Source organism: Mus musculus, chromosome 15 (assembly GCF_000001635.26).
Source record: "Mus musculus strain C57BL/6J chromosome 15, GRCm38.p6 C57BL/6J".
NCBI classification, from domain to species: Eukaryota; Metazoa; Chordata; class Mammalia; order Rodentia; family Muridae; genus Mus; species Mus musculus.
The window spans coordinates 50,756,641-50,783,622 of record NC_000081.6 but is presented as its reverse complement, the minus strand read 5'-3'; the positions used below and the strand labels follow the sequence as shown (position 1 = coordinate 50,783,622).

The 26,982-nt window shown below is 34.6% G+C and overlaps 1 protein-coding gene across 12 annotated transcripts in view; it reads left to right on the top strand.

The window, feature by feature from the left end:
* The window catches only part of Trps1 (transcriptional repressor GATA binding 1), a 235,875-nt gene that overhangs the window by 107,009 nt on the left and 101,884 nt on the right, over positions 1–26,982 (top strand). For 8 of the 12 annotated variants that reach the window (XM_011245780.3, XM_030248828.1, XM_011245776.3 and 5 more), the window contains one exon: positions 18,086–18,118. The exons of the other annotated variants lie outside the window; for them this stretch is intronic. In XM_011245780.3, the coding sequence (XP_011244082.1) occupies positions 18,086–18,118 (33 nt within the window). The remainder of the gene's footprint in view (positions 1–18,085; positions 18,119–26,982) is intronic. 12 annotated transcript variants of the gene reach the window in all.

The following is a 26,982-nucleotide window of genomic DNA, read 5'->3' as shown; positions in this document are numbered from 1 at the left end:
TTATATGTTAAGTTACGAAATCTTCAAAATGATCTTGTAGAGGCCAAAATTCCTATTTTTTCTGAAGAAAGATTTGAGGCCTAAGTAAGTAAATGGCTGCCTCAGGTCAAATAGGCATTTGTGAGGAGTGAGACCAGAATTCAAGCTCTGGTACAGATATTTGCTGTGAAAGATCCTACCACTGTCTTCTTTACACACAGCCACCTACATTCATCTTTGTTGATTTTAAAACGTTCTCCTAGTGACCACTTCCGTTTATTTCCTAGTATTTCAAAGAGAATTAAATTCCATGCTTCGATTTTATTGTCTTCATTTTGTGTTGATGAATTATCTCTCAGTAACAATGTGAAAACTCTGTCCTATTCAGAACATTTACATTTCATACTTAATTATAATACATATGGGCATTACCGTGTTAAGCAAACATGAGATGTAGGACATAGTGATTTCAGAGTAACTCTACTTAAAAGCCCCTAACTTAGGTTATACTAAGGACTTTGTAAGATATATAAATTATTTATAGTTTGATAAGCCTGTTATTGAAGTCCACACTAAATTGAGGTAGATTCTTACTCATTTGGAGCTATCATTTTGGTTTTCATTTATCTTAATTGGCCTTCACCTTGTGGACAAAAGGGTAGATTTTGTTTTGAGCAAGTTCCTAAAGTAAATATTAGAGAAAGAAGATAATAGGAACAGTTTCCTTTTCGGTTGCCATCGAGTTAGTATCAAGTTTTTAAACATTCATTCTTGGAAAAATCTTTCTCTTTTGTGCACATGTAAATGGAATCAAAGAGTTAAAGGCTGGCAGGAATTAACCGGTTGGTTCTTTCAGAAGAAAAATCACACAGGGCTGCGAGGGAATGTTCAGGGTTTCTCTGAAATCTCAGTCAGTTGACATTTCTCAACTGAAAGAAAGAAGATGGATTAAAACTTGAGATTGGGTTTGGAGGGCAACAAGTCTTCAAAGCCACCACAATGCAAAGGCATGGAGGACAGTGGAAACAGCATCCTGACTTGCTTATTTTCCCCATGTGTGTGTGTGTGTAGACTTGAGAATGTCTGGAGTCTTTTCTTCCTCCGTCCTTTGGGCTTCTGTATCCCTGTGGACACTAAGCTACTTTAAACCTGTCCTAATGCCTTCATGCCATTGTGTGTGTTGCGGGTTAAGGGGAATATGCATTCACCACTTACTGCACTGGGAAATCCCAGGGTGCTGGGTTCCTACCAGCTTTTGTTAGTCCACAGAGAGAAGAAAGCTAAGGCTTGTGTGCTTTTCCTCCTGGAACCCTGATTATTTCTGAGTAGGACATATTGTAGGACTTAAGATTGTTTAATTATAGCACTTGACAGTTCTCTCATAATAATAATAGTTAGCACTTACACAGCCTGTTTCATCTTCAAAGCGTTTCACAAGCACTAATTAATTCTCACCACATGCCTGGGAGGGGGTATCATTCCCATTTTACAGATATGGAAATTGATGCAAGTGAGTTAAGAGTCTTCCCATTGGCCACAGTGGGCAGGCAGAATCTAAATGCAGGTTGCAAACTTAGGAGTGGCTGGCGCCTAAATCCTTTTCCTTAGGCCTAAACCTTGCCTCCGCCCTCTCTGCTCATCTCTTCAGATTTATTGTTTCTTTCTTTCTTTTTTTTTTTTCCACCGTCTTGGAAAGGACTTCATATTTTCTCTTCTTCCTTCCCTTTAGAGAGTATTTGTTTAACACTGCTCCAAGAAATAAATAAATCATCTCAGTATTATAGCTTTAAAGACATAATATGTCTAATCAGGACATGAATATTTCGAAATGTCAGGAAATGAATTAGGTTTGGGTGAAAGGAAGGATTCCAAATTACATTTTGCCTGATAAATGTTGCCACCACAAACAGTAAAAATAATGATAGTAATTAGGTAACATTACCAAATAAAGCTTGCATTTAAAATGAAACTGACCAGACATTTTTGTGTCATACTGACTGTGGGTAGAACAGTCCATTCTTTGACAAAGGAAGACTCATTTGAATTGTAAATTGCCGACATGGTAAACTGTAGATTGCAATAGTAAGGCTGTGCTAGGCTGTGATAAATTATAAGTGCAATATTGGCTCGGCTTCTGAACTTTGTACTTCTGAAGAATTTACTGGTGTTATCACCGCTAATATCTTCTGCAGAGACTACATGGCACATTGTTCTATACATGGAAAAGGAATTCTATTGTATAGTGGCTATGGCAAAGTGCTATGTGGCTCCTGTGTCCTTTGGTATCAGTTACTTATATAATTCAGTTCAGCGTTTTCCATTTTGGGTTCATGCTTGAAACACACTAAGTATGCTGTTATAATTAACAATTTTGGTAATACATGCCAAATATATCTTAAAAATGAAATGTGCTTTTGAAGAAAAATTCTCATCAGAATCAAAATTATGCCATGATAAATGCACTCTTAGTCCTTCGTCTCATTTGGCGAAAGAGAATGCGGAGTTTGAATGAGGGTACTAAAGACTGGTTTCCACACAGGAGACAACCATGTACTGTGAGCCCTAAAGAGCTCTAGTGTTCTCAAGTGTCACACTTGACTTCTGCACCTACTTTGTTTTCCTAATGGTCCAGTTTTCATCTTAGAGCACAAATAAATTACTCAGTTGTGGGGAGTGGATTGACATGTAGAAGCTACTTTTTCCAAGTGTCTGCTCCGTTAGCATTCTGTTGCCATGGCATAGCCGGCAGAATTGGTTGAATTAGGATAATGATTCCTTATAGCTTTCTGTTCCTAAGTAGGCCATGGTGAAAATAATTAATGTATATTGAATGCATGGATGGTACAATTTTCAGAATTTGTGTTATGCTAAGAAAGACTGATGGATAGAAACACCATACAGGAAAGAAAACCAAAACCAAACCAAGACAAACAAAACAAAACAAACCTCTCAACCTTCTCCATCTATCTGGTAGTATCTAGACCCTAGTTTCAGTGTCCATGGCCCAGTGAGCCCTTCAGAGAGTAGGGTTCATTTTCTATTCTGAGCTATGTATACATATGCAGAAACACTAAATTACATTCATATCCATAGACTTTCATTCAACTGACCTGTTTGTTTACCAAGAGAGTAAGTTTGTGGAGAATGTTCCAAATTTGTCATCTTTTAAAATTTATGATCATACTCAGCATTAATGAATTAAATATTATAAAAATTTGATAATGGAAATAAAATTCTTTGGTGACTAAAACATCAAGGTTTCAGAAAGATTTAGTGAAAATGTATTACGTTAATTATCAAACTAAGAAATGTGTACAATATTTAGGTTAAAGATCACATTTATTTTTTAGAAAGTTTAAAGAATTTTTTTTTAGAAAAACAACTTAGATTAGACCCATTAATTTGGAGGGGCCAAAAATATATTTTATAGCATAATTAGTTACTATGTCATTGCATAAATCAATACAGGAATGAATTTAAATGGATGGTAGTGCATATGACATATTTTGTAGTTCTGAATTTAAGCTTACTTTCTAGTTAACAGACTTGATCTGACAACTGTTGGTATGAATTGTAAATAGGAGATCAAGACTGTGATACAAACTCCTTTTCAGTCCTTCAAGGTTATCACTTGTGGCTGGGAAATCCAAACTGATTTTTTTTTCTGTTGTAATTCATTCTATTATGGTTCAGTGTAGGATGGCTCTTATAACAGAATTATGAGTCGTCAATAGTTTTTTTTCCTTCGTTTTCTGTTACAGTTATGAGATCCTTAACACAGCCCAAAGTGTTGAGCAATGCCTCGCTGCATTTTCTCTCTAGCCACATCCCCTTCTGATTGCAACATTTGTGCGGTGTAATAGTGTTGGTGAGATTTAGGTTTTCCTTTTGCAGTTTTGTATAGAGACATATTAGCATACTCTTTACATAACAGATTTTATAATCCAAGAATAATAAAACTGGGTTCTGAATTCTAAATTCTGAGTGCTGGTTGATCATCTGCAGAATAGAAAGGGTCTTGCCATCAAGAAGTGGCATGTGGAACATGAAGGGTTCTCTTGCCCAGTGATACCTAAGCATCTTTTAGTAGTAGCATGCTTTCTGCAAAGGCTTTGAAGGAAACACCTACTGATGTTGGATGTTAGCTCATTGAGTCCCCCTAAGCATATAGCACAATCAATCAAAAATGGCCAAAGGGAGGCACTGGAAGAGTTTGGAAGTAAGAACAGTGAAGTCAATGAAGCTCAAATATTGGCTTAGGGTACAGGGTTGGGTTGAGATACAAATTAGAATTGATCCAAGTGATTGTGAACGAGCTACTCATCTTTATTTGTAGCCATGTCATAGCTGTGTCATAATTGTCTATTGGCTGACAGACCTATACATTTATTTGTATTTCCAGTACCTTTGACAGTGCAAGTCCTCAAGAAAGATTACCCAATGAAACTTCAAATCAGGAACTAGAAAACTCTTTTTAGGCCCTAACGTTTTGTCAAGTGTAACAGGATATGATATTTTTAGTAATCTTTAACAACTGCATGTATGTCTATGCTTTCTTTTCCTTGTGACTTATTTTGATGCAAACTGGCACAGTAAGTGAATAATTTATAGTTTTGATGTTGTGTTGACAGCTGTTGAAAGATGTAAAAATTTAGATGTATAAGAGTGGAGTTTAGACTCTAGATCTACTACTACATACTTGCTTAGTAGCCATGAACAGCCATTATATTTTTTCTGTCCCTCAGATGAATCCCCTGTGATATAGGATTATTATTCCTGCCTCTACTATAACTAAAAAAAAATATTAGCTGGGACTTTAGAATTCATTTGGCATCTAATACATAATATAATCTATATAAAATTTCTGATTCTAAATATTAATCACAGACTAATGACTGCAGCTCAGAAGATATATTTGAATACTCACATCTAAATTTTCTCAAATTGATACTGTCTACTCTCAAAAATTGCTTACTGACAGTCATTTAAATAATCTCAGTTTTTTAAAGACAGTAATAGTATATATTTCATAAAGTATTCTTGGAAAATCCCTATAACATTCATATATTGCTTGCAAGAAAACTTAAACCAATTACTTCCTGATGTTGAGCAACATTAGTGTCAGATGAAAGATGTCCCCCAAGAGTCAAATATCTTTCAGAATGCCTCTAATAGTGCTGCTATTAGAGACAAAGTTGGTAGTAGTTGGAATTTTGGCGATACTTTCAAATCATAGATGTCATGACAAATTTTTCTACTCAGATGATGTTTGGTGTATAAAATGTCTTCACTGTCATCAGATGTAGGTTATGAAGTAAGTATGTCTGAAAGCAATGTAATTGTATTCTTTTGTTGCTAGCTTCATCAACACTTAGATATTCTGTTCCCATGTCACTACAAAGACAAGAATTTAGTCACTCCACTGAGCACATATTATTTTCCCTCATAGTTTATTGATCTGCTGGATGATATTGCGACTCTATGCTTATATTATAAGTACTGAAGATGGTTCCAAAACAAACCAACCAACCAACCAAAACCCAAAAAACTAATAAAACCCAATTAAACAACAACAACAAAAAATTATGACTTAGATAGGATGCATGCTGCATCTTTACCATGTACATTTTCCTTTCCCTTTCTTTTTATTTACATCTTCATTTTATTTTATTTTATTGAAAATGGATATTTTTCCCTCATATAATATATCCTGGTTATGTTTTCCCCTCTCTGTACTCTGCCAAGTTCCTCCTTTCCTCCCGTTACATCTGGATCTACCTCTTTTCTGTCTCGCATTAGAAAACAGGCTTCTGAGGACAATAATGAAATATAATGAGATAAATCAAAAGTTAACCATGGAAATAGTCAGAAATGCAAAGAAATACAACAGTCCAAGAGAGGGCACTCGAATTTGAGTCCAACTTGTTCACTCAGGAAATCCCATAGAATCACTAAACTCAAAGACACAAGCAAGGGACTTGTAGAGTAAAAAGACAGAGGAAATACGTGTACACAATAAAATGAAAAATAATATGATGGAATTTTAAGAAAAGAAAAATCCTGTTACAACAATGTGAGACTAGGAACTTCCAAAGATGCCACTGAATTCACTCTCTGTTGGCCATCTACTTTTGGGCATGAAGCCTATACACTTAAGAGTAATTTGGTTCCCCAGTGAGACTCTGTTGATGGAAACTAAACTTTCCATTTGCAAGTGGTTTATCAATTGGAGATTGCTTCTGGGTTAGGGATTGGCACGTGCTCGCTTCTCCTTTCTACATCAGGGCCCCGTGTGGCGCAGACCTGTGCAGAAGTTCCCTGTGCTGCCTCAGTTTCTGCATTCCTGTATGCGTTGCTCTTGTGAATTTCCGGGGCATGGTTTTCCTGGCGTTCTCCATGCCCTCTAGCTCTTAAGATCCCTTTAGTTCCCCTTCCACATGGTTTCCTAATCCCTGAAAGGAGGGATTTGCTAAAGACATCCTTTTGATGGCTGTGTACCAAGGTCTCACCTTTGTACAGTGTCTGCCTGCAGTATCTGTATCTGTTCCCGTCTGCTGCAGAAGGGAGCTTCCCTGATTGGAGCTGACAAAGGCACTCTTCATTTTCGTGTTTTTTAAATGGGCTTCATAAACTATATCCCCACTAAAAATAATTCGACTGTCCTAAAATACAGCCCTGAGGAATCGAGCCAGTAATGCAGTTAATGACAAATTTCCAAATTTGCTGGCAAGACTGTCAGTTAAATGTGTCATTTGCACATCTTGTTCGTCAAGCAAACAAAATAATACTTAAGTATGTAATAATATACAGTATTAAATCCCCCTGGGAAAAGAGTTGGTTTTAAATACTTTGAAAAGAAACTTTCAAGTTAGTGATTTACACAGTTAATTATAAACAACAAGGCTTGTAATTAAGTGTTGCCATTTTGGGTGGAATTGGTTTCACCCATCACTAATCCGTCTATCCTTGTCTTTGGCCTTTGAGAGATTATGGGAAAATGCACACGATGAAAAGTTTAACTTGTCAAGTTTAAATTTAGATGCAAAGTCCGGAATATCAAACACCATAAGTGATAATTATCACCACCTGGAAATAATTTGTACCACTGAGTTAAGTAAGAATTCTCCTTTCCTGCTGATGGGGAGTTTTTAACCTCCTGATCACCAGAGTCCTGCAGCTTACGGTGGTGTGTTTTGTGGTTCACCCCCAGTAGTCTGCATAGATTCAAGTGTTTAGCCAAATACTGGAGGTATACCTATTAGCATTGTACAATGTCAGGAAGACTAATAAGCCAGCAACAAAGTGGAAGTAAGGAAGGTCCTGATTTTAAGTTACTCAGAGGAAGCTATGTTACCTAATTGTTTAGGTTACAAATTACCTGGATGTTCTTCTAAAAAATCAAAACAAAAGAAAAAGAAAAAACCAATTATGAGGAGATAGGTGTTTACCTATTCAAGTGGTTACATCTATTGTTCTATGTTACAATGTCCTACACTTGCATTTTTCCTGTGTTAATTTTTTCTTTTTAATGTGAGGGCATTGAATAGTAAAATGGTAGTCCCAAATAGGTTAAGAAGGTATTTTTTTTCTATAAGTTACAATCATGGGTTTAAATGATACTTGCATAATTCTTTTCCACAGACTCATTTAAGCATTTTCTGCCTCATATTTATTCTCCAGTGAATTTTTATATACTATTAAGACTTTTTTTTAATGGTGATTAGTGAAACTTCTACACATTCCCTAGAGACAAGAGCTCCTTTTAAAATTTTGAGTGTCTTTAATAATATTTAATTTTTATTAACCTTCGAATGTATCTTCCCAAAACATATTTTATATAATAAATAGAATGAACCACATGATCCCTGATTTTTTTTGAGGGATGTTCGATGGATAGGCTTTCTAAAAATGAAAAAGAACCTAACCATGTAAAGCTTTTGAAGTTTCAAAATATTTGAAGTTAACTTCCATATTAGCTTAAAAGATGAGAAGTCAACAAACCCAAAATTCAATACAGTCCGCATTTACCCACAAAGCGGGAGACCCATCAATTGCAAAGGAAAACTATTTTGATTAGGATCATGACATGGGTTCTATGTTAAGGCAAAGAAGCATCTCCAAAATTGATTTGCAGCTCCGCTTAAATGGAATAAAGGTAGAGCCCCCTAGCATAACATATTTACCTTTAAATTTATATTTACATTTTCTAAGTGGCTAACATTGTCAAATCACAGCTTTTTTGTTACCAACAAGAATGGCTGAAACTTCACCTGAAGTTAGAAGATCATATATACAGACAGTATGATAGAGACAAACAGGCACAGTAGTATTGCCTGGCTGATGATAGAGAGCCATGAAACCCAGCCAGACTTATGCTTTTTATTAATTATAATAAGGGAATGAACTATAAACACAAAGATCTGATGTAAATGGGTTTGTTGTAAATTGGGGAAGTGGCACTTCACAATAAGGAGAAACTACGTTTTTGATAGCCTAGTGGAGTTTTAAATTAAGTGTTGAAAATCTAAGTTTTTGAATCACATTATGCAAGTATGTATATTTTCTACTATACATATATATATGTATATATATGCTTTATATATTCATACGTATGATATATATCATGTGTGTGTATATATATATATATGTGCTTTCAATTGATTGGCTCATTTGATTCATTCTTTGAATACAAGCCAATTTTATAATTTAGAGTTCAACTTCAGCAAACGATGGAAACAATATCACCATTGAATTTATGTGTAGTGGCAAGCGGTCTATTCATCACTCACAAAATTAAGTATGAAACATTTGAGCCTGAAATATTGTTAATATGCCAATAGTCTCTAAGTTCTGTTAGTATGTCCTTGTTTTTGTTTTGGTGTGTGGGTGGTACCATGTATGTTTGAATGTTAGTGGGCAACTTTGTAAGTAGCTTTTCTCTTCTCACTCTGGGTCCTAGAGATCTAACAAAGTCACACTTGTTCAGCGAGTGGTTTTCTTCCCTCCTAGTCCTGTTACTGGTCATTTTCTGAAAGCTTTAAAAGAACAGCCTTGAAGAAGATCTGGAAATCTAACAGGAAGTAGTATGCAAAGCAGGTGAGGCAGAAGTCTGGACTAATGACTATCTTGTGAATTTCTTTACAAATTTTCAATTGAGTTTCTAAAACTTAATACAATCATTTAAGAAAGGCAGCAAGAAATCTTCCAAAACATTTTAAATTTCAAAAGAACTAAATAATTTTATAAAACTGACTATTTCTTTTATTCAAAGCCCCCCAGACACTATTATCTGTGACACTGTAAGCAAATAAGGAAACACATCAGATGGAATTTCAAATTACAACTTTGTTTAACTGATGACAGAAAATCAACTTTTGATATTGTAGGGAAAATATGTCCATAGGTTTTAGGAAACACTTAGCCTTTAATATACTGGTTGTAGGACAGGAAGAGAAACTCAGCAGTTAGTATCTATTGTTGCTCCTTCAGACACCTTGCATTTTGTTGCCAGAACTGATAGGGAACCTCAGAACCTGCTATAACCCCACCTCTAAGTGACCTGATAATTTCTCTTATCTCCAAAGGCACCCATACTCACTTGTAATTCACTCATAGAGATATAGAAATAATAACAATAATAATAAACTTTGGATTTCAAATTGTTTGAAGACCAATTGTTTCAAGTTTCCATGTTTAAGCTTTTCAACTTAGTTTATATATAGTTTTCTGGAAGTATGTGTTTATAGAAAAAAAAAAAAAAAACAGGTTAGCCGTTCAGCATTTGACAGGCCTTTTAGGTGCTCTTTATGTGCTACAATGAATACTTTACCAAAAGATTGTGAAGAGTGGGTCCTCTGCTCACTCACAGGCTAGAAAGCATGTGAAAGCATCATTCAACACAGTTCTCAACAGCATATTCTTGTGTGGATGGGGCTGCTCTTATTCCATTTAAAATCTATTAACAAGCAGCCACCTCATTCCTTAAAATTTTAAGCTAGAAGTTACTTTTTAATGTAAATGTATCATGAAGTTGTTTTTTAAAGTGTATTTTTCTATGCTTTAAAAAGAGCTGCTTATAACAAGCTTACACATGCGTGTGTTGTGCCATTTGTTCACAAAGGCTAAATGTCTTTGTATTCTCAAATATTTGCATGTCTCTGTGTCAGAAATCTTCCTTCATAACATCCCCTCATCTCCAAGTTACTCTTCTCATCTTCTCTTCAGCATAGGTATATTCTCGACATGTTGATATTGGTTTCTTTTAGATTCCACATGTGAACGTGGTCATGTAATACTTTCCATGGCTTGATTATTGAGTAGTCTCACTATGAACACAGCCCAGCATACCATCTGCAATTGAAACATTCTCTAGATGTTACTGCGAAATATCTTAACAATACTTCTGTCATTACACCATGGGCTTCAGTTGTTTAAAAATCTATCCCTTTTCCATATTCTAAGAGGGACTAAGTTTTACTAAGATATTTTGGATCCTATAATATTGTAGAATTAAACTTTATTGAAACATAACTGAAAAGATGCTCTAAAGTTGTGTATCACCACCTGGTCTCTGACTTATAATTTTTCTTTTCTAAATATTTCATTCATTTTTCCATGTATGGTAAAACTTTCAAAGTAACTTGATTACAACTTCTGTCTAGACTAGGTGAGATTGCTTTATGCATGCTGGGCTAGTTGTAGTTAGTTTTAAAAATAAAGATAAGACACTGAAAATGTGGACTACCTCGGCTGCACTTAAGCAATCTGTGGGTAGATGTGCACACTCATCTTACTCTTTCAGAATCTTTCCCCGAATTTCTCAATGGTGTCTGTGACATCAGGAGTCGTATACTTCTCCAGCTCCTCACAGGCATGGAATGCCTCAGATTTCTTCATCCTTCACCACACTTCCTTAACAACAAGAAGTCAGAAGTGTCCTTTCCCACTGTCCATTTACCCTTGTTTTTAATCACACTCATCTCTTCAAGACCTTGAGAAACGTTTTTACAGCAGATCTGTTGTTAGCTCTTTATGACCTTAATTTCTGTCTAGATCTCCATTCATACCTTACATTTTTTCTTGGTCTTTATTTTATTAGTCATTTTTATAGTTCTTGTCTCTCTCTCTCTCAACCCCTCTCTCTCCCTCCTCTTTCCCTCTCTCCCTCTCTCTTAATTTCTCTCTCTTACCCTATCTCCCTCTTTACCTCCCTTCCTTCCCCATCCCTGTTCTGTGTCTCTGTCTCTGTCTCTCTCCTCTCAACTCTTTGGGCGTGTTTCTACTTTTCTAGGTTCTCTAATTCTAAACATCATTTTCTTTGTACTCAATCTCTTCTGCTTTGTTGAAAAGCTTCTTCAACTCAGTTCTATTCCAGGGGGACACAGGAAAGGAAATTACTATGCTTTCTCAGTGACCAGTGGGACCCTGATTTCTGCAGGAGTCTTTCAGCCCTTTTTTCCTACCAATCCAATGAATTCTGCTCTTTGCATCATTCTTTACATTTTGTCCTCGATGCCCGTCTTATCTCCCTCCTTTATCTACCAACCCTCCTGCTCTGTCTTCCCTTTTTTCTTCCCTTTCCTATTTGCTTTCTTTTCTTTTCTTTTTTTTTTTATTGTCAATGATGATCTTGAATTTGTTTTGGTAAAAAGTTTTAGACCAGAAAAAATAAGTGTATACTCACATACAATGTAAAGCACATTTAAAACACAACAATAAGGCAAGCAACCTAATGTCTCAAATGAATAAAATATTGGAAAAACACTTCACCAGGTGAGATACAAAAATGGAACATCATTTGATAAATGTACATCATTAGTCCTTTGAGAAATGAAAATTAAAATCACAATATATTGATATAATATCATCTTAAAACCTGGCCATATCAGATCTTGAATTCATACTTCCCTGGCCTCCACCTCCTACATTCTGGGATTCCAGGCATACACCACCGCGCCCATCTTTAACTTCCATTCTCTCTCTTTTCTCCTGGAAGCATTTCTCCCTTAAACTGTCAGTCTCTCTTATTTCAAGAGTCCTGGCATCAGGCACCTTGTCCAAGCTGCTGCTATTACAGTTGATGCAACATGAAATTTCTGAGTTAGGAAGATGATATCACCAAAGATAATATTTTTATCCTCAGTTGTTTTCATGGACTCGTCATGTAACTCGTCATTCTCCATCCTGATGTCATTTAAGACTCTTATGATTCTATTTTAATTTTCTCCAACTATCTCAATGAATGATAAATAACTCACCATGTAATCTTTTTATGTTTAATAGTTTACCATTTTCATAGTTAAACAATATTAATCTATAACAACCCGTTGTCAACTGGGCTTTTTTGAAATTAGGTATTTGTCTTTTTTTTCTTATTTCTTTTCCTACAATCATAAGAGAACTTTTCTGCGGGTGTGAGTTAGACTGATGATGACCAGTAAAGATGAAAATGATTGTGTTATATCACAGCAATATTGAAGTAGGGGTCAGTAATATTTTGAACACTTTATTCATATTCCTCTGGAGTCAAACTATTGTGTTCATAACTCTGACACGGTGAGAGGTTTCACAGGTGTAGTTCTCATTATAATATTTTGTCTGGTTGTATTTTATACTATTTATCATAAAATTATTTTCCTGTTATAAAGAGATACAAGCCAGTTATGGAAGTAAAGAGTATGCATTTATACTTTTCAGGCAAAGAGCTTGGAGTTTTACTTTGCCAGATAAAGTCCTCTTCTCTCTGTGCCTCTGTGTCTCTGTCTCTCTCTGTCTGTGTGTGTGTTTACACACACATACATGCCTGCCCGCATAAATTAGTCATTTACTTTTTTCTGCAATAGTTACTCCATAATGCTAAGAGCAGAGAGAATACACAAGAAAGACATCAGGTGAATACTAAACCCTTTTTTGGGAACAAAGCTGTAACTATTGATTATGTTTTATCTTTTCACGTTTTACCTATCTATCCATTGAAATCTAAGAAGGTTGGAAACAAAACTGCCTGTTTCCTGTTAAACAAACAGAGAAGTTTTGATTGGTGATGCCTTACTCAGATTCTGACACTTTGAGAATAGATAACAGTAGCCATTTGAATTTTAAAGAGCAGGAGCATTTGTCAGAATCTATCAGATCAAAAGAACTAATGTCAACTGAAAGAAAATATCCCAATGCCTCATTTTGATTGAGGTAAATAATCCTGAGTGTTGGGCAGGTAAACGTACCCTCACCTGTTCTCATTAGTTTTCATTCATCCTCGGGTCCATTTCCAAGTGAAGGTACGAGTGGTTGATGAAAGGGAGCTTTGCCTACCTCTGCCTCAAATTGACTGACTATTGACCGTTGCTGCATTTGAAACTCAGTAAAGAATGAGAGGGTTTAAAACGTAGTCTGTTCTCTTAGTTCTAAGCTTGCCATGGAGTGTGTGTGTGTGCTAAGCATGGAAGATGTTAGGTAAAATTAAATACATTATTGCTGATTTTTTGTCAGAAATATTAATGTCCTTATATATTTATGTTTCCAATTTTGACAGGGACAAAACCTCATGTGCATTTGTGAATAAAATATGGAACCTTAAACATTAAAGACAATGCATCTTTCTGAAAAATTGAAGATGTGATATCTGTTTATGTCATGCACTCATGTAATCGTCAATTTCTCTTCATCAAACTGTTGTTAATTATGAAATTTGAGTTTATTATGACACCACACACACACACACACACACACACACACACACACACACATTGCCCAATAATTATTTGTTCCAAGGAGTCCTGGACCCCTGAAAGTGTTCGGTATTGCATGCTAAACATACTTCTGAGGTAAGAAGGCAGCTGGAAAAGAAAATGACAAAAGTCAGACTCACATTGTGAACCACTTCAATGAATTACATTATTTGGATTTTCTTTTCTAAAATTTATTGGTAGGAAACCAAGTCTGAGTTAGTGTTCAAAACTGGGCTACTGGGCAGTGTTTCAAGGGTCAGCTGGCAATTAATCCTCATGTGACTATCTAATTTATTGCTAGTGCAAACAAATAGTTTGGTTCTTTGCTACATAATTTAATGCTGGACAATTTGGGAGTTGCTTTTATTAACGTACTAGAATAGAATAAATGTTTACTCTTTAGCAGGTTATTGATTGCCTTCTTTTACATAAGGGATGGAGCTGTGACTAGTTTTGATGCATATTTTTAATAATGAGTATTAGTTACTACTCCGTTCTTAACATTCTCTTCCCGTTTCCTTCTTTTCCTTTTTGTTCTTTCTCTCCATTTCTCTCCTCCTTCCCCCTACTTTCTTCTGCCCTCCCTTTATCTCCCAGTTGATCTAGACAAAATAACCTCCTTCATCTCATTTTTTGTCTTCTCTAATTTTAAAGGTAGCACATTATTGGAAATAAGGAATTTGGCACACATAGGTTCATAGTGCTGGTGATTTTTGTGTGGATGGGTTGCCAAGTATTTCAGAGATCTTCAATTATGGAAAATGAAACTCGGTCCATTATAGCACTACCACTATAAACAAAACGATCCAGAATGTACTTTAGTCATTTGTATGTTTCCATTTTAACCTGATTTATCTTGCTATCAAGTTCTCCCCTGAGTGTACAGTACAAATATTTCCGTCCCAACTTTATCTCCCTGTGTGTACTGTGCTAATACTATCATTACCATTTTAGGTGAAGAGTGTGCTAAGCTGCTTTAACATGCTCCAAATTGTAAGACACCTCTATTTTACTCTGTGTTAGAAATTTCTGTGATATGGGAAATTTTGCTATACAAATATTGTTAAGTCTTGTGTTAAGTTTCCCATTGAGACACAAATTTTGGTGAAATATATCTAATTCCCTTAAGCATAATTTTAATAGTCTTAGCTGGTTAGTGACTACTAGGTTGTGGAAAGAGGTTCTAGGTAATTATCTTTGTTGCCATATTTCTGTTGTATCAATATTATTGTTTTAAGTACACTCTTCACATATATGATGATGAAGTTAGGTTTACTCGTGTCAGGTAAATGCATATGTGAATTCTTTAATTGACTTTAAGAAGTTATGCACTTACACCATCTATTGATTTATTTCCTGGAATTTGTTTTAGACTGTAGTTACAAACATTAAAAATTGTTCTTTTAATTTTGTCATTTTTCCCTTTCTTTTGTCTTCAAAGTTCTGGTTTCATCAAGGATTTCTCTCCTTTATCTCTTTTCACACCTGAAATTTCTCTTCAAAAGAAGTCATACAACTTCTTTTTTAGTTAGATCTTAACAGAACAATTATTCAAACATGATTTCGAAGTCTCACCAAGGCAGCAACTCTGCAGGTATCTACCAAATGGAGGTCATAGTGTGTTTAATGGATCCCAAAGCCATAGGTCTGTTTTATTAAGAACAACAGCAACAACAAAACAAATGAGTACCATCCCATATGTTCAGTAAAAAGTATGTTTTTCTAAAGCTTTTAAAAAATATATAGAAATTAATGTCTCTTTATAAAGTTGAACTAAGATAATATGTGAACTCAATAAAAGCTACCCAGTAACAAAATCAGTGGGCTAAACACCAATATGTAGAACATATAGCAAATACTGATTTTAAAATACTTGAAAGGTATTACAGCGGCTACTCTATTTATAAAATGTGACGGGGTTCATGACAAAAATGATCAAGCCCTAAAACCTCTCATTTATATAGTTATAGGAATTAATGGCAATTCATGGTCATTGTCAGTTAAAACAAGAAATTCAAAATGATACAATATAAAAATCAATATGTGCGATTGTCTAAATCTCTGAAATGAGTGTTTTATCATGAAGATAATGGAAAGGAGCAATTGTTGCTCTTACATCTTTTTTTTTTTTTTCACACAGAAATGTATTTGGGCTGAGGCAAGGGTGCTTCTGACAAGATAGATCACCCGCCTTTGGTTTCTCAGTGCCACATGGTTAAGGAGAGAACTCACCAAGTTCCCATTGTTATCCTCTGCCCATCCCAGTATACTAAGTCAAGTGTAACACCAGACCTCAATAAAAAATGTTCCATAAATCTTTAACTAAAATTTCAATTCTAATCTCTCTCCCTCATTTCTAAGGTGTGCCAAATAATAGCAATATTTCTAGCTGGAGAGATGGCTCAGGGTGATGAGTCGTTGCTGCTTTTGCAGGGGATCCAAGTGTGATTCCAGGCATCCATACAGGCTAACTCATAATTGCACTTAAGCGAAACCCAGGGAATGCAGTGATCTCTTCTAGCCTCCAAAGACACCTCTGCAAATGTGCAAATGTGCACGTGCTCATGTGTATACACACATATCCATTAAAAAAATAACTTTTTTGAAAATAAAAAGCTGAAAAGCTGTCGCTTTTGTTTTGTTTTGGGTTTTGTTTGTTTTAAGTACCACCTTTTAACGAGATCAAGATGTGTGCACCATTAGGACGACTAAGCCACAATGGATGCATTCATTGTTCTTCTTTGCTCCTCCTCCACTATCACCACCACTTTTTAACACAGAATGTCATTTACCAGTGGCTGATAATAGTCAGTGCTTATGAATGTAACTGTGTGATAGAATATACCTTCTTTTCGTCCTGGCATTATAATGATGTGCACAGTTCCTTCCTGAGTATCTGTTGGGAAGTTCCTTAAAGTTATTTTCAAATGAAAAGTGTGGGGCACTGAGTCAATAATATGTCTTCTCATAGAACTTCTTTATAAGAAGGTTTACAACATAGTCGTGAGAATTATTATCCATTTTAACAAAAAAATCCAGGGCATGCTAAAACACCCATCATGCTCAATTTTTAGTGTCTGTAAATGATTTGTTGCTTAGATAAATATGTACCAGGTATTTCAATAGAAGTATTAATCCTTTTAATCTTTATATACTGATTATAATAATCTATGATCAGTAGAACTGATAGAACTTATGACTCCTTATTTAACCAGCTACAGTAACCTTTCTAAAAAGAGAAAAGAACGTAAATTCTGAAATGAATATATAGCCACTCAAAGAGTTTAATGAGCAACTTTGATCACTTATCTTAGTCATGTAGCATTTTGCAGACCTAGACTAAGACACCATCTGTGTGATAATTTCAATGCATTTGTGCACTATTGTATTTTATGGAGCATAATTTCAGCATTTTGCATTACTTTATAAGTTTCTGTTGTTTATAAGTTTTATTGAATAGGTGTCTTGAAAGTAACACAAATGGCATGACATCTTTATGCCTCTAATGTTAGAATGGTAAAGAAAAGGCAATCAAAATAAATATTTGATTTAAAAGAAATTTTTGTAAATATTGACATGGTAAAACTATTTTTTAAAACTGATAGTAAGATGACCCATTGAACAAGTCTGCTCTCTGATTGCACATCCTTAACATCTATGTGAGCAGTTAGGATATATTCTTATCTGTTTTTTATTGTTTTATTATTTTTAACAAATGAATCATAGAAATGATTAGGAAATTTTGAAATTTATTCAAGTGTAGATAGCTTCTTGAAAAGCTTAACCAATAATTGGCTTTGTTTTCTGGTGCGTTTGTTTCTTTAAAATGTGGTTTATCAACTGTCTTAATAGATGCATTGTTCAGTTTTTATATTCCATTTTAAAAATTATTTTAGAAATGGAATGGAAGATGTACATACACACAGATACATACACATATATATTGGATTTGGCAATAGCCTACACCTTCCACTGAACCAACAATTCATTACAATTTTAACTGAAAGAACTAGGTTAATAATTGTTGGACCCGAAATGAAACTACCTTCTATACCACCAAAACTTAACTGGAGACATGTCTATCTTCTCAAATATTGGTATGACCATGTCCATTTTTCTTGATTTATCACACATTATGGTTGTGAACTTCAGAGAGTCATTTAATCACCCATAATGGATCTTAAGAGGTCCTTCAGTGGTTTTCCTAGCTCATTTGTATAGAGGTAGAGACATCTCGCCAAGGAGTTTGCATTATCAGTGTTAAGAGAATAGATTTTACAGAAAATAACTTTCACAAGTGTGCTTTCATAATAAGCACACTAGTGAAGAAAAGCATAGCTGTCACATGTCCCAAATCTTACCATGGTGCATCTTTCTAGGCTGTGACAATCTCCGGAACACCAAACAGGAGGGTAAGTCAAACATTGGCATCCTTGATGCCTCCTTCGTGATTCTTTTATCAAAGCACCTTACACTCTTTAAACGTTCTGCCTTTCACTGTTCCTTGTGCTTCTCATCTGTTTCTGTGAAAAGGAAAGCTAGAGGATAGCAGTGTATTAAGGGCTAGATGTTTGGATGTTCTCAGTACAATCTTGGCTTTGCCCTTAACAGAGCATGTAGTCTTCGAACAGGAAAATGAAAAGGGCTATCATAGGAGATTTGAATGATTGCAATGGAATCAACATGACTGGACATCAGTTAACTTGGCGACTTCATAATCAAAAGAACAGCTTCAAGTTTTAAATCAACACAGAAGTATAAGGAGCTAGAGAGCTTCCAAGATGGAAGACATAGAAAAGGAATTCAAAGCACAGACACTTGTTCTAATAAGTCAAATTCCTTTTTTATCTGATTTATTGCATAGAAATAAAAACAAATAAAAATAGACATTGATCGAGTTTTGCTATAGGAGCAGTTTTAGATATCAACAATGATCTTTAAAAAGTGTATATAATTTTGTCTTAATGATGTACAAAGTGTGCAGATTTATCCCCTCTCCTCCCTTCTCTCCTCTCACTCTTCCTTACTCCTTTTCTATGCCTCCTCTTTTGTTCCTGTCTCCCTCTCTTCTCCCCTTTCCCTCTCAGTACTGGGGATCAAAAGCTCCAAAGTGGGATCTTGTCTCTGTTAGGGAAGAACACTGTTCTGAAGCCCAGCAGCTAGCCCCATTTTCCCAATCCTACTGTTTTGTAATGGAGTCTACCCACTTGACAACATCTACTACAGAACAATTTTTAGCTTGATATTTACTCCTAATAAAAACAAGTTGAATAATAGGTAATATTCTCAGCCTTTACATAGCTCATACACACTTAGCTTTGAACTTTTTCCTTTTTTTTTCACACTATGAAGCATTTTAAAAGCTTTTCTTTGCTAAAAATTCCCCTTGTTCAACAGCACACATTGTATAATGTGTTTAAACAGTGAACATTCCTGCAACTTTTTCACATACAAAATTTTAATCATATTTGAAAAGGTCAAAGCTAGCTATTTAGCCTAAGTCTATTATACATAATTCATGTATCACATATGCAAAAACAGCACTCAGTACCCGATATCCACTCACTATCTTATGTATATGTGATATGCTTGATTTAATATTTACATCATGGTGACTTCAAAAACAGGCATATCATACATTTGATAGCTTGGTGGCCATTTGTTAATGCCCTATTTAACTCAGAATTTCAGCAGCTATGTAGTGACTATTAACATTTAAATGTTGTGTAACTTGACAAACTATACATGAATTTTGCTGTAGAATCAATAGGATGAGCATCTCATTTATTGTTTCTTAAATCCTACATACTAACCAAATTATTTTTAATATATACTATTATTTTAGGGGGCCACAAAGTAAAATCTTTTAAAACAAAAGAAAATACTTCTTAGGATTGTACATAACAGTAATAAATTTAGGTATATAATTGTAGTGTTTTCAAACCAATATTATCAAAGCAGCTATAATAGTACAAAGATATACCTTAGTTATATAAGCTCAAATGTACACTCTTATCTAGATAATTTTATATTTTTTATTGTAAAAGAATTGCTGTACATATAAATTTTTAATGTAAATTTACTCTCTTGGAAATCTGGGATCCTTAGAACTGATATGATTGATTATTCATATAACAAATCATATCAAGGTGAATTTCAAATGTTACCATACAATTTTGTAATGCACTATACACACAAAATCACTATGAACTCATAGTAAAACATGAAGTTCTTTCTAAATTTTAGAAAACCATATTTTGAGAAGTCTCTTCCACTTTTCAGATTTGGGCATGTTTCAAGAACAAACACAGACACTCACAGGTTCAGATTTGAACATTTTCTTTTCTTTCCTTATTTTTTTCATGCATGTTGAATTTGTTCTTGCACAAGCAAATCAATACAAGAGGTCAACAGAATTCAGTTTCTGTTGTGTCTCCCCCAAGAAACAATAGAGAAATAGAAGAGAGCCTCAGAGCCAGTCACGCCCTTCACCTCATCTGTCTCCTGGGGAGACAGCTGATTTGCTCTCTGTACACCAGAGCAGAAGCAAGCAGGTAGGTCACCACGTGGCACCAACAGTCAGATGAGGAAGAGAGACACAGGAGCTCAGAAGGTAAATGTGTTTCCTTAGGCTCTGTTGCTTAGGATTTCCTCCAGTGATCAAAGAAAAGCAACTTTCATTTATTTTTCTCACCAATGATTGGACTGATGGTCTTGGGGATTTATAGTGAGATATTCAAAACAACAACAACAAAAAGAGTAATTGCAAAGGATGGATTTCTTTTTTTTTTTTAAATTATAATTGCATATATTTTTGCTTTGCTTTTAGTTTCAGGAAAGGGAATACAAGCAAACATGTGTATTAGGTTGAAATGTTTAAGAGAGTGGAGCCATGCTAGCACAGCTTTATCCTAGGAGGTTGCAAACCTGCCACACGCAGAAGTTTTGGAGCCTACAGGACACACAGCAGTGACTTGTTTGTGGCCTCTCCAGGATGAACATCACCCAACTCACGTCAGTCACTGAATCACAACTTAAGACGTACTTCCTGCTTTCTAATGTGCTAACTGTTCAGTTTGCAGTGAGCAAAAAATAAATGAACCAGTATTTTCATATTTATGCAAACTAGGCAAAGGATGGATTTCAAGCTTGGACAAATATAAAGGCATATTTTAAAATTACTTAGCTCATTAATAAGGAGTCAAGTAGAGAGCAAGACTGTCTTACGCAAAGTGATAGAAATAGGACTGAGGCTTGCAGGTTTGAGTCAAAGAGACCTGTTTATTATTGCAATGGAAATTTAAGATTTAAATTGAATTCCTTTTAAAAATATATATTTTATGTATATCTGTGTGTATAATGTGTATTTGTTTGGATGTAAATATATACACATAGATGCCTAAAGATAGTATTGGACTCTTCAGAGCTGGAGCGACAGGCAATTATAACCAACCTGACATCGATGCTGGGAATTGAACTTGGGACGTCTAGAATTTTAGGGAGTGTTTTTAACTGTTGATCCATCTCTCTACACTGGAAGTGTATTTCTTTTAGATCCAAAAAAAAAAAAAGATATTTTTTTTACCATAACAAAGTCAGTAACTTTAATTTTAAAGCATATACAAACATACTTTCTGAGATCATTAAATAATTCTTTTGTTACACAGTTAAATAAGCCCCACTCTATCTAAAACAAAATAAAATGGAACAAAACAAAATACCATCTTTATTCTGCATCATAACCAAGTTTGGCAACTTTTCCATAACAGCATTAATAATTAAAAAAAAGCCAGTGACAATTTAAAAAACTTTAATAGCAGTTAGTTTTACAATATTGTTTGCTGTTTATAATTTTATGTTACAAATTTTAATATTTTTATTCCATATTTGTCCAGGTATGAAATTTAACTTGTGGAATTACGATTTTTTTTTTGTAGTTTTGGAGATCCTAGTGTAAATCTAAAGAGCATGTGTCCAAAAACATGCCCGAAATAAAGAAGGAGGTATAAGTTGCATATCTTTGACCAAATGAGTGAATAAAATCACTATTAATATCTGCACATTTTCATGTGGTTTATTCTTGTGCATGGTCATTGTCTTACCAAGAATCTAAAGTTAGTTTCAGGAAGAAGGCTGAAAGGTCTATGACCTTGGATAGCACCCAGGCTATATGCTCCTTTTCAGTATTTTTGTTGCTCTTAGCTCTTAGTTGATCTTATCTGGTGTGTGTGTGTGTGTGTGTGTGTGTGTGTGTGTGTGTGTGATTTCTGAATTTTAGACCAATGAATAACTTTCTTGAAAAAGGTGACAGGGTAACACCCGCCCACCCATATAATTAATACTGTCAGCCGAAGTCAGTACATACATGAATGCAGCTCTTTCAAAATATTTCCACCAGTCCTGTTGATGATGTAACACAACGGTAATAATTACACTGACACTATGGATGTATGGATATGAATCAATGTCTACAAGTAGGGATGGGTTTCCTACTTTGTTTAATTAGCTGTCCTAAACAAAATGGATAAGGAACTTAAAATTCAATGAATTACTGTCAAAATATAGTTATGAATTTTATAACATAATATTTTGAAAACTATAGTCCTTACTTTTTGTTTATAAATGTTTAAAAATTTGAAAAATACAATAATTGATTCTTTTAAAGTATAATCAATTTACCTTGAACTCAACATTTTTGGAAAATATATTAATATTGCTTTGATTATTAATAAAGAGTAAGCAATATAGCAAAGACATTTTAGGGTAAAATGAGAGGAGCCTGTTTTCCTAAGGCTTTGAGATTTGAGAAAAAAATTAGTCCTGTATACAGTAACATTGAAAACGTACACTCTAGGTTATCACTATTTGTAAGGCAAATAAAATTTAACTAATATCCCATTTATTTAATTTAGGTTTTAATTATATGTATTTTTATGAATGCTGTCTACATGACAGTGGAGAAACATTTCAGATTTAAAGTTATAAGAAAACATGCTTTCTAAATTTTATGGTCAAATAACTCTATTTTTATTGACTTCACAGTTATTCTGTACTTAATGCCTTGCTATGAGCAAAATACTCTCATATTAAATTGCAATTCAGACTAGTTGTTTATTTATTTACCTATTTATTGTTCTTGACTAATGACCATGTATTGAAATGGCCATCATGTCACTGAAGAAATTATGTTGAAAGGGATTCTCATGTTTTTCTTATTATATTTTGGGTTATTTCAGTCCCCTTAACTAGAATATGATTTCTAAATGCAACATATTTCAAATTTCCATTGTGGATTTCAAAGTTAATTAAAAATTTAAGTTCATAGGATAACTATAATGAGCACTTACAAAATGAATCCTCCCTAGAACATTGTTAAGAGGTTATATTCATTTGAAGAATGTGTTTTTACTTAGCTTTGCACAATATGTGCCTTTATGACTGAATATTCATTTATTTTTCTGCCACATTTGGTTTTATTGTCTTTTCTACTGTCAAGTTTACTGCCTCTGAAAAAATCTATTATAGTTAAAAACAAGAACAAGAAAAATGAACAACAAAGTAGTAAGGAAAGAAGTATTTTTTAAAATTAACATTAAATTATACATTAAAGAAATTTTAATCAAATTTTGATCTTAGGATTTTTTTTCGACATGTGCTAAATGCATGTGTAAAATATTTTCTGATGTTTAGGAGCATACACTGGTACACTATGCATAATAACAAGTAAGATAGATATCTCTAACAGTTTATATAAGATCAGTTATAGCCATGATTAATAACTCTACATATTTTTCTATGTATAAGGAATTTTAAAAATATGTACCTGTTAAGGCTAGGTAAAAATGAGTTTAAGTAATGTTGAGTTTGTAGCTTGCTAATACATACAGTGAACATATCACCATGTGTTTCCAATCTCATAACTATTTGCATTTCAGATCATCACCACTATGCCATATTGTCTTTCTCCAGTTATAACATATATACCCATTGCCGCCCAATATTTTTCTCCATTTAAATTGGCATTTCAGGGATGGATTAATGTTTTGTGAACCCAATAGATTTAAATTTGGGGGAGTCTACCTTTGAGAAAAATACATCATAATTTTTTTTTTTCGAGACAGGGTTTCTCTGTATAGCTCTGGCTGTCCTGGAACTCACTTTGTAGACCAGGCTGGCCTCGAACTCAGAAATCTGCCTGCCTCTGCCTCCCGAGTGCTGGGGATTAAAGGTGTGTACCACCACGCCTGGCACAAAGTATTATTTTTGAGGGAAAAAAAAACCAACACAAATTACAGAATTACACAACTGGGTCAACACAATTTCTAGTATAGAAATGAAGGAAATAATTCACTATTTTTATTTGTTTATGTTCATTTCATAATCCTTTTCTCTCATCTTGCTATATTTATTCTTCTTGATTACCTTATCATAGGAGAGCAAGTTTATACTTGTTTCTATGTTATGCTTTATCAATTGTATGGGCTGACTTCCTCTGGCTTCAAAATGGCTCTTGGCATGTGAAAAAGGTTGTCACTGTTTTTAGTAATGCTTCTATCATGTTTCTTTCATATATGACCTACCAGATCTGGGTACATCCTCCACAAGATCACTTTTGTATCTGTGCATTTCAAATCTTCTACTATCTCTGTTCTTAAGAGATTTCTATAAGGGGGAGCTATGGGAATCTTCTACAACAATGTTTATCAGAATAGTTTTCCTCTTTCCCAATTCTATTTCTACCCTTGGTTTACTATGTTAATGCAAGGTACACAGGAGCCCTTGGGCATTATTTCCTGTACAAGAATATCTCTTTAAACTAACCTTCTGAGTCTTGTTTTATAAGTTATATTTACTTAACAAGGGTAACTTATTATAATAAATAGGAAGTGATCAAACTTGCTGGAAGCAGAGCTATGGGAATGATCTCACTAGACAGGAGTGGAAAGTTCCAGATCTTCAATCAGGAGGCCAAACAGCCTCTGTAATCAAAGGGACACACATTTGAAGCGTACAAAAGAACATCACTTCTTTAACAACTTATTTATCCAGTGTAATTTATTATAATAATACTTATTTAACAAGTATAATTTATTATAATAAATAGGTAGCAACCAAAGTTGGAGCAAGTAGAGCTATAGAACAATTTACACTAGGCAGGAAGTTCCAGGATCTTCAACTAAGAGGCCAAACAGTCTAGAGTCAAGGTGACAAACATTTGAAGCTAATAAAATATCATCACTTCTTTGAATCCTTGTTTTGTCCCAACGAGTCTGGAAATCACAATTAAGTGCTATAACCCTTAATTGACTCAGGGATACTACTGAGTTTTAACATTGTTTTCTTTCTTGCAGAAAGATGTAATCTTTATCGTATTACCACATTCCTTTATGTCATTTGTCTGGCCTTTTCTCCTCTGCATATGGAAGCCAGAAGCATCTTTTCACACCTATTTGTATTGTTTTAGCACTGTCTCCCTAATTAGCTCTTCGGAACCCTGATGACACCCCTTTGCCTCTTCACGCTCTCTTGCTCTTTTTTAATAAAGCTTTGTAAAACAATCATACAAGACAGAATTTTCTGACGGGTTATCTCGAGCTTCTTTTCTATAAATGGGAGTAAAAGGAGCCCTTTCTTTAAGACTTCCAGGAAAGTGTGAATGTGTGCAAAACTGTTGCAGAACATGTAAAACTGAAGCTTTTTCATGACTTGTATAAAAGAGTAGTGCATATTATCTACATAAATGGAGATACTTCAATGAGTACAGACGGGAGTGTCTGAGAGCTGGCTCAGTCCTTATGAACACTGGTTACCCTTGCAGAGAACCTTAGTTGGATTGTCACAAAGTCCTTGGGGTTCCAGTCCTCTCCTGACTCCTGGGCCCTTAGCATGCACACAGTACACACACATACCTTTATGCAAAGTACCGATAACAATAAAAATCAATAAATAATAAAAACGTCTTTAAATGAGCACTTCAGTAAACAGGAAGATAGAGATTCTGTGTTTAAAAACTATTTATTGGAAATATCAAGGCAGGAATTTACTACAGTAATACAATTTTAAGGTGATCATTCCAAATTTGGGTAAAATCATATATATATATATATATTTTTTTTTTTAGTTCAGATTTCCTTCTTCCATATCAATGCATGCATCAAGAAGTGTATAAATGATTGGCTTAGGCCATTTTCCCCTTTTGGAAAAGAAAGTGACATGTGATTTTCTTTAGGCTTTGATCGTTCTATATTGATTTCTTTTAATTTTTCAGATATTCTATATGATTCTTCTACTCTAACTGTGAAGGACAATGTAGTAAAAGGGGATTAAGACTGTGTTTCATTCTTTGCCTCAAATAACCTAGTTCACATATAAATCTTGTTACCCCTCCATCTAAAATAGGATGGCATTGGGGCGATGACTCACGGGTAACGCACTTATATAGCAACTGTGAGGACTTGATTTCACATCCTCATAACACAGATAAAAGTAGGTGCACTCATGTGAGTCTGTAATCCAGTCTACTCTTGTAAGCTGTAAAGCTCAAACAGGAGAATCCCAGGCAGCTTGGGAGGCCAGCTCACCTTAAGAACTACCCTGGCACACTAAGTTCCTGTCTCAAATACATACACATGTACATAAATATTCATTTATCAAACATACAAAATAAAATGGGACAAATAACTACGTGCTTTGCCACTTCTGTACTTATGGAATCAAAAAATAAAAAGGATCATATTAGGTAAGCAATTTTACCATCTCCACAGTTAATATTGATTGTTAGAATGACGTTCAGCAATGAATGGTTGAACATCTGCGACCTGTATCCTGTTCAAACTTTTTTTTTAATAAGGATGAGTTCTTTAAATTATACCAAGCTCTGAGTACCAGCAGAACTGCCAGTTTGGTTCACATTAACCTTTTGTTGTGGTGAATCCGGTGTTGTGTTGGATGCTTAGAAATACTCTTGTGCTCTTCCCACTGGAGGCCAGAAGCATTTCATGCTTCTGTTAAGATAAATTAATGTCTCCAGATAGTGCCACAATATCTTTTTGTGAAGCAAAATAGCCCTTTATTCAGAAAGATCCATGTTTGGTTTTTAGTTTATTTGATTTTTTTATTTGCCAGGGGAACATATAGATTTACAAGAGCATTCCTCTCTGGAAAACCCTGCCATTGAGACGAGAGTCCTGATCAGAAGTTTATCTTTTCTTACTTTGTTTTCTTGAGACATTTTGTTCATATATTTTTTTCGGTGTTTTGATCTCAGATTTTAACG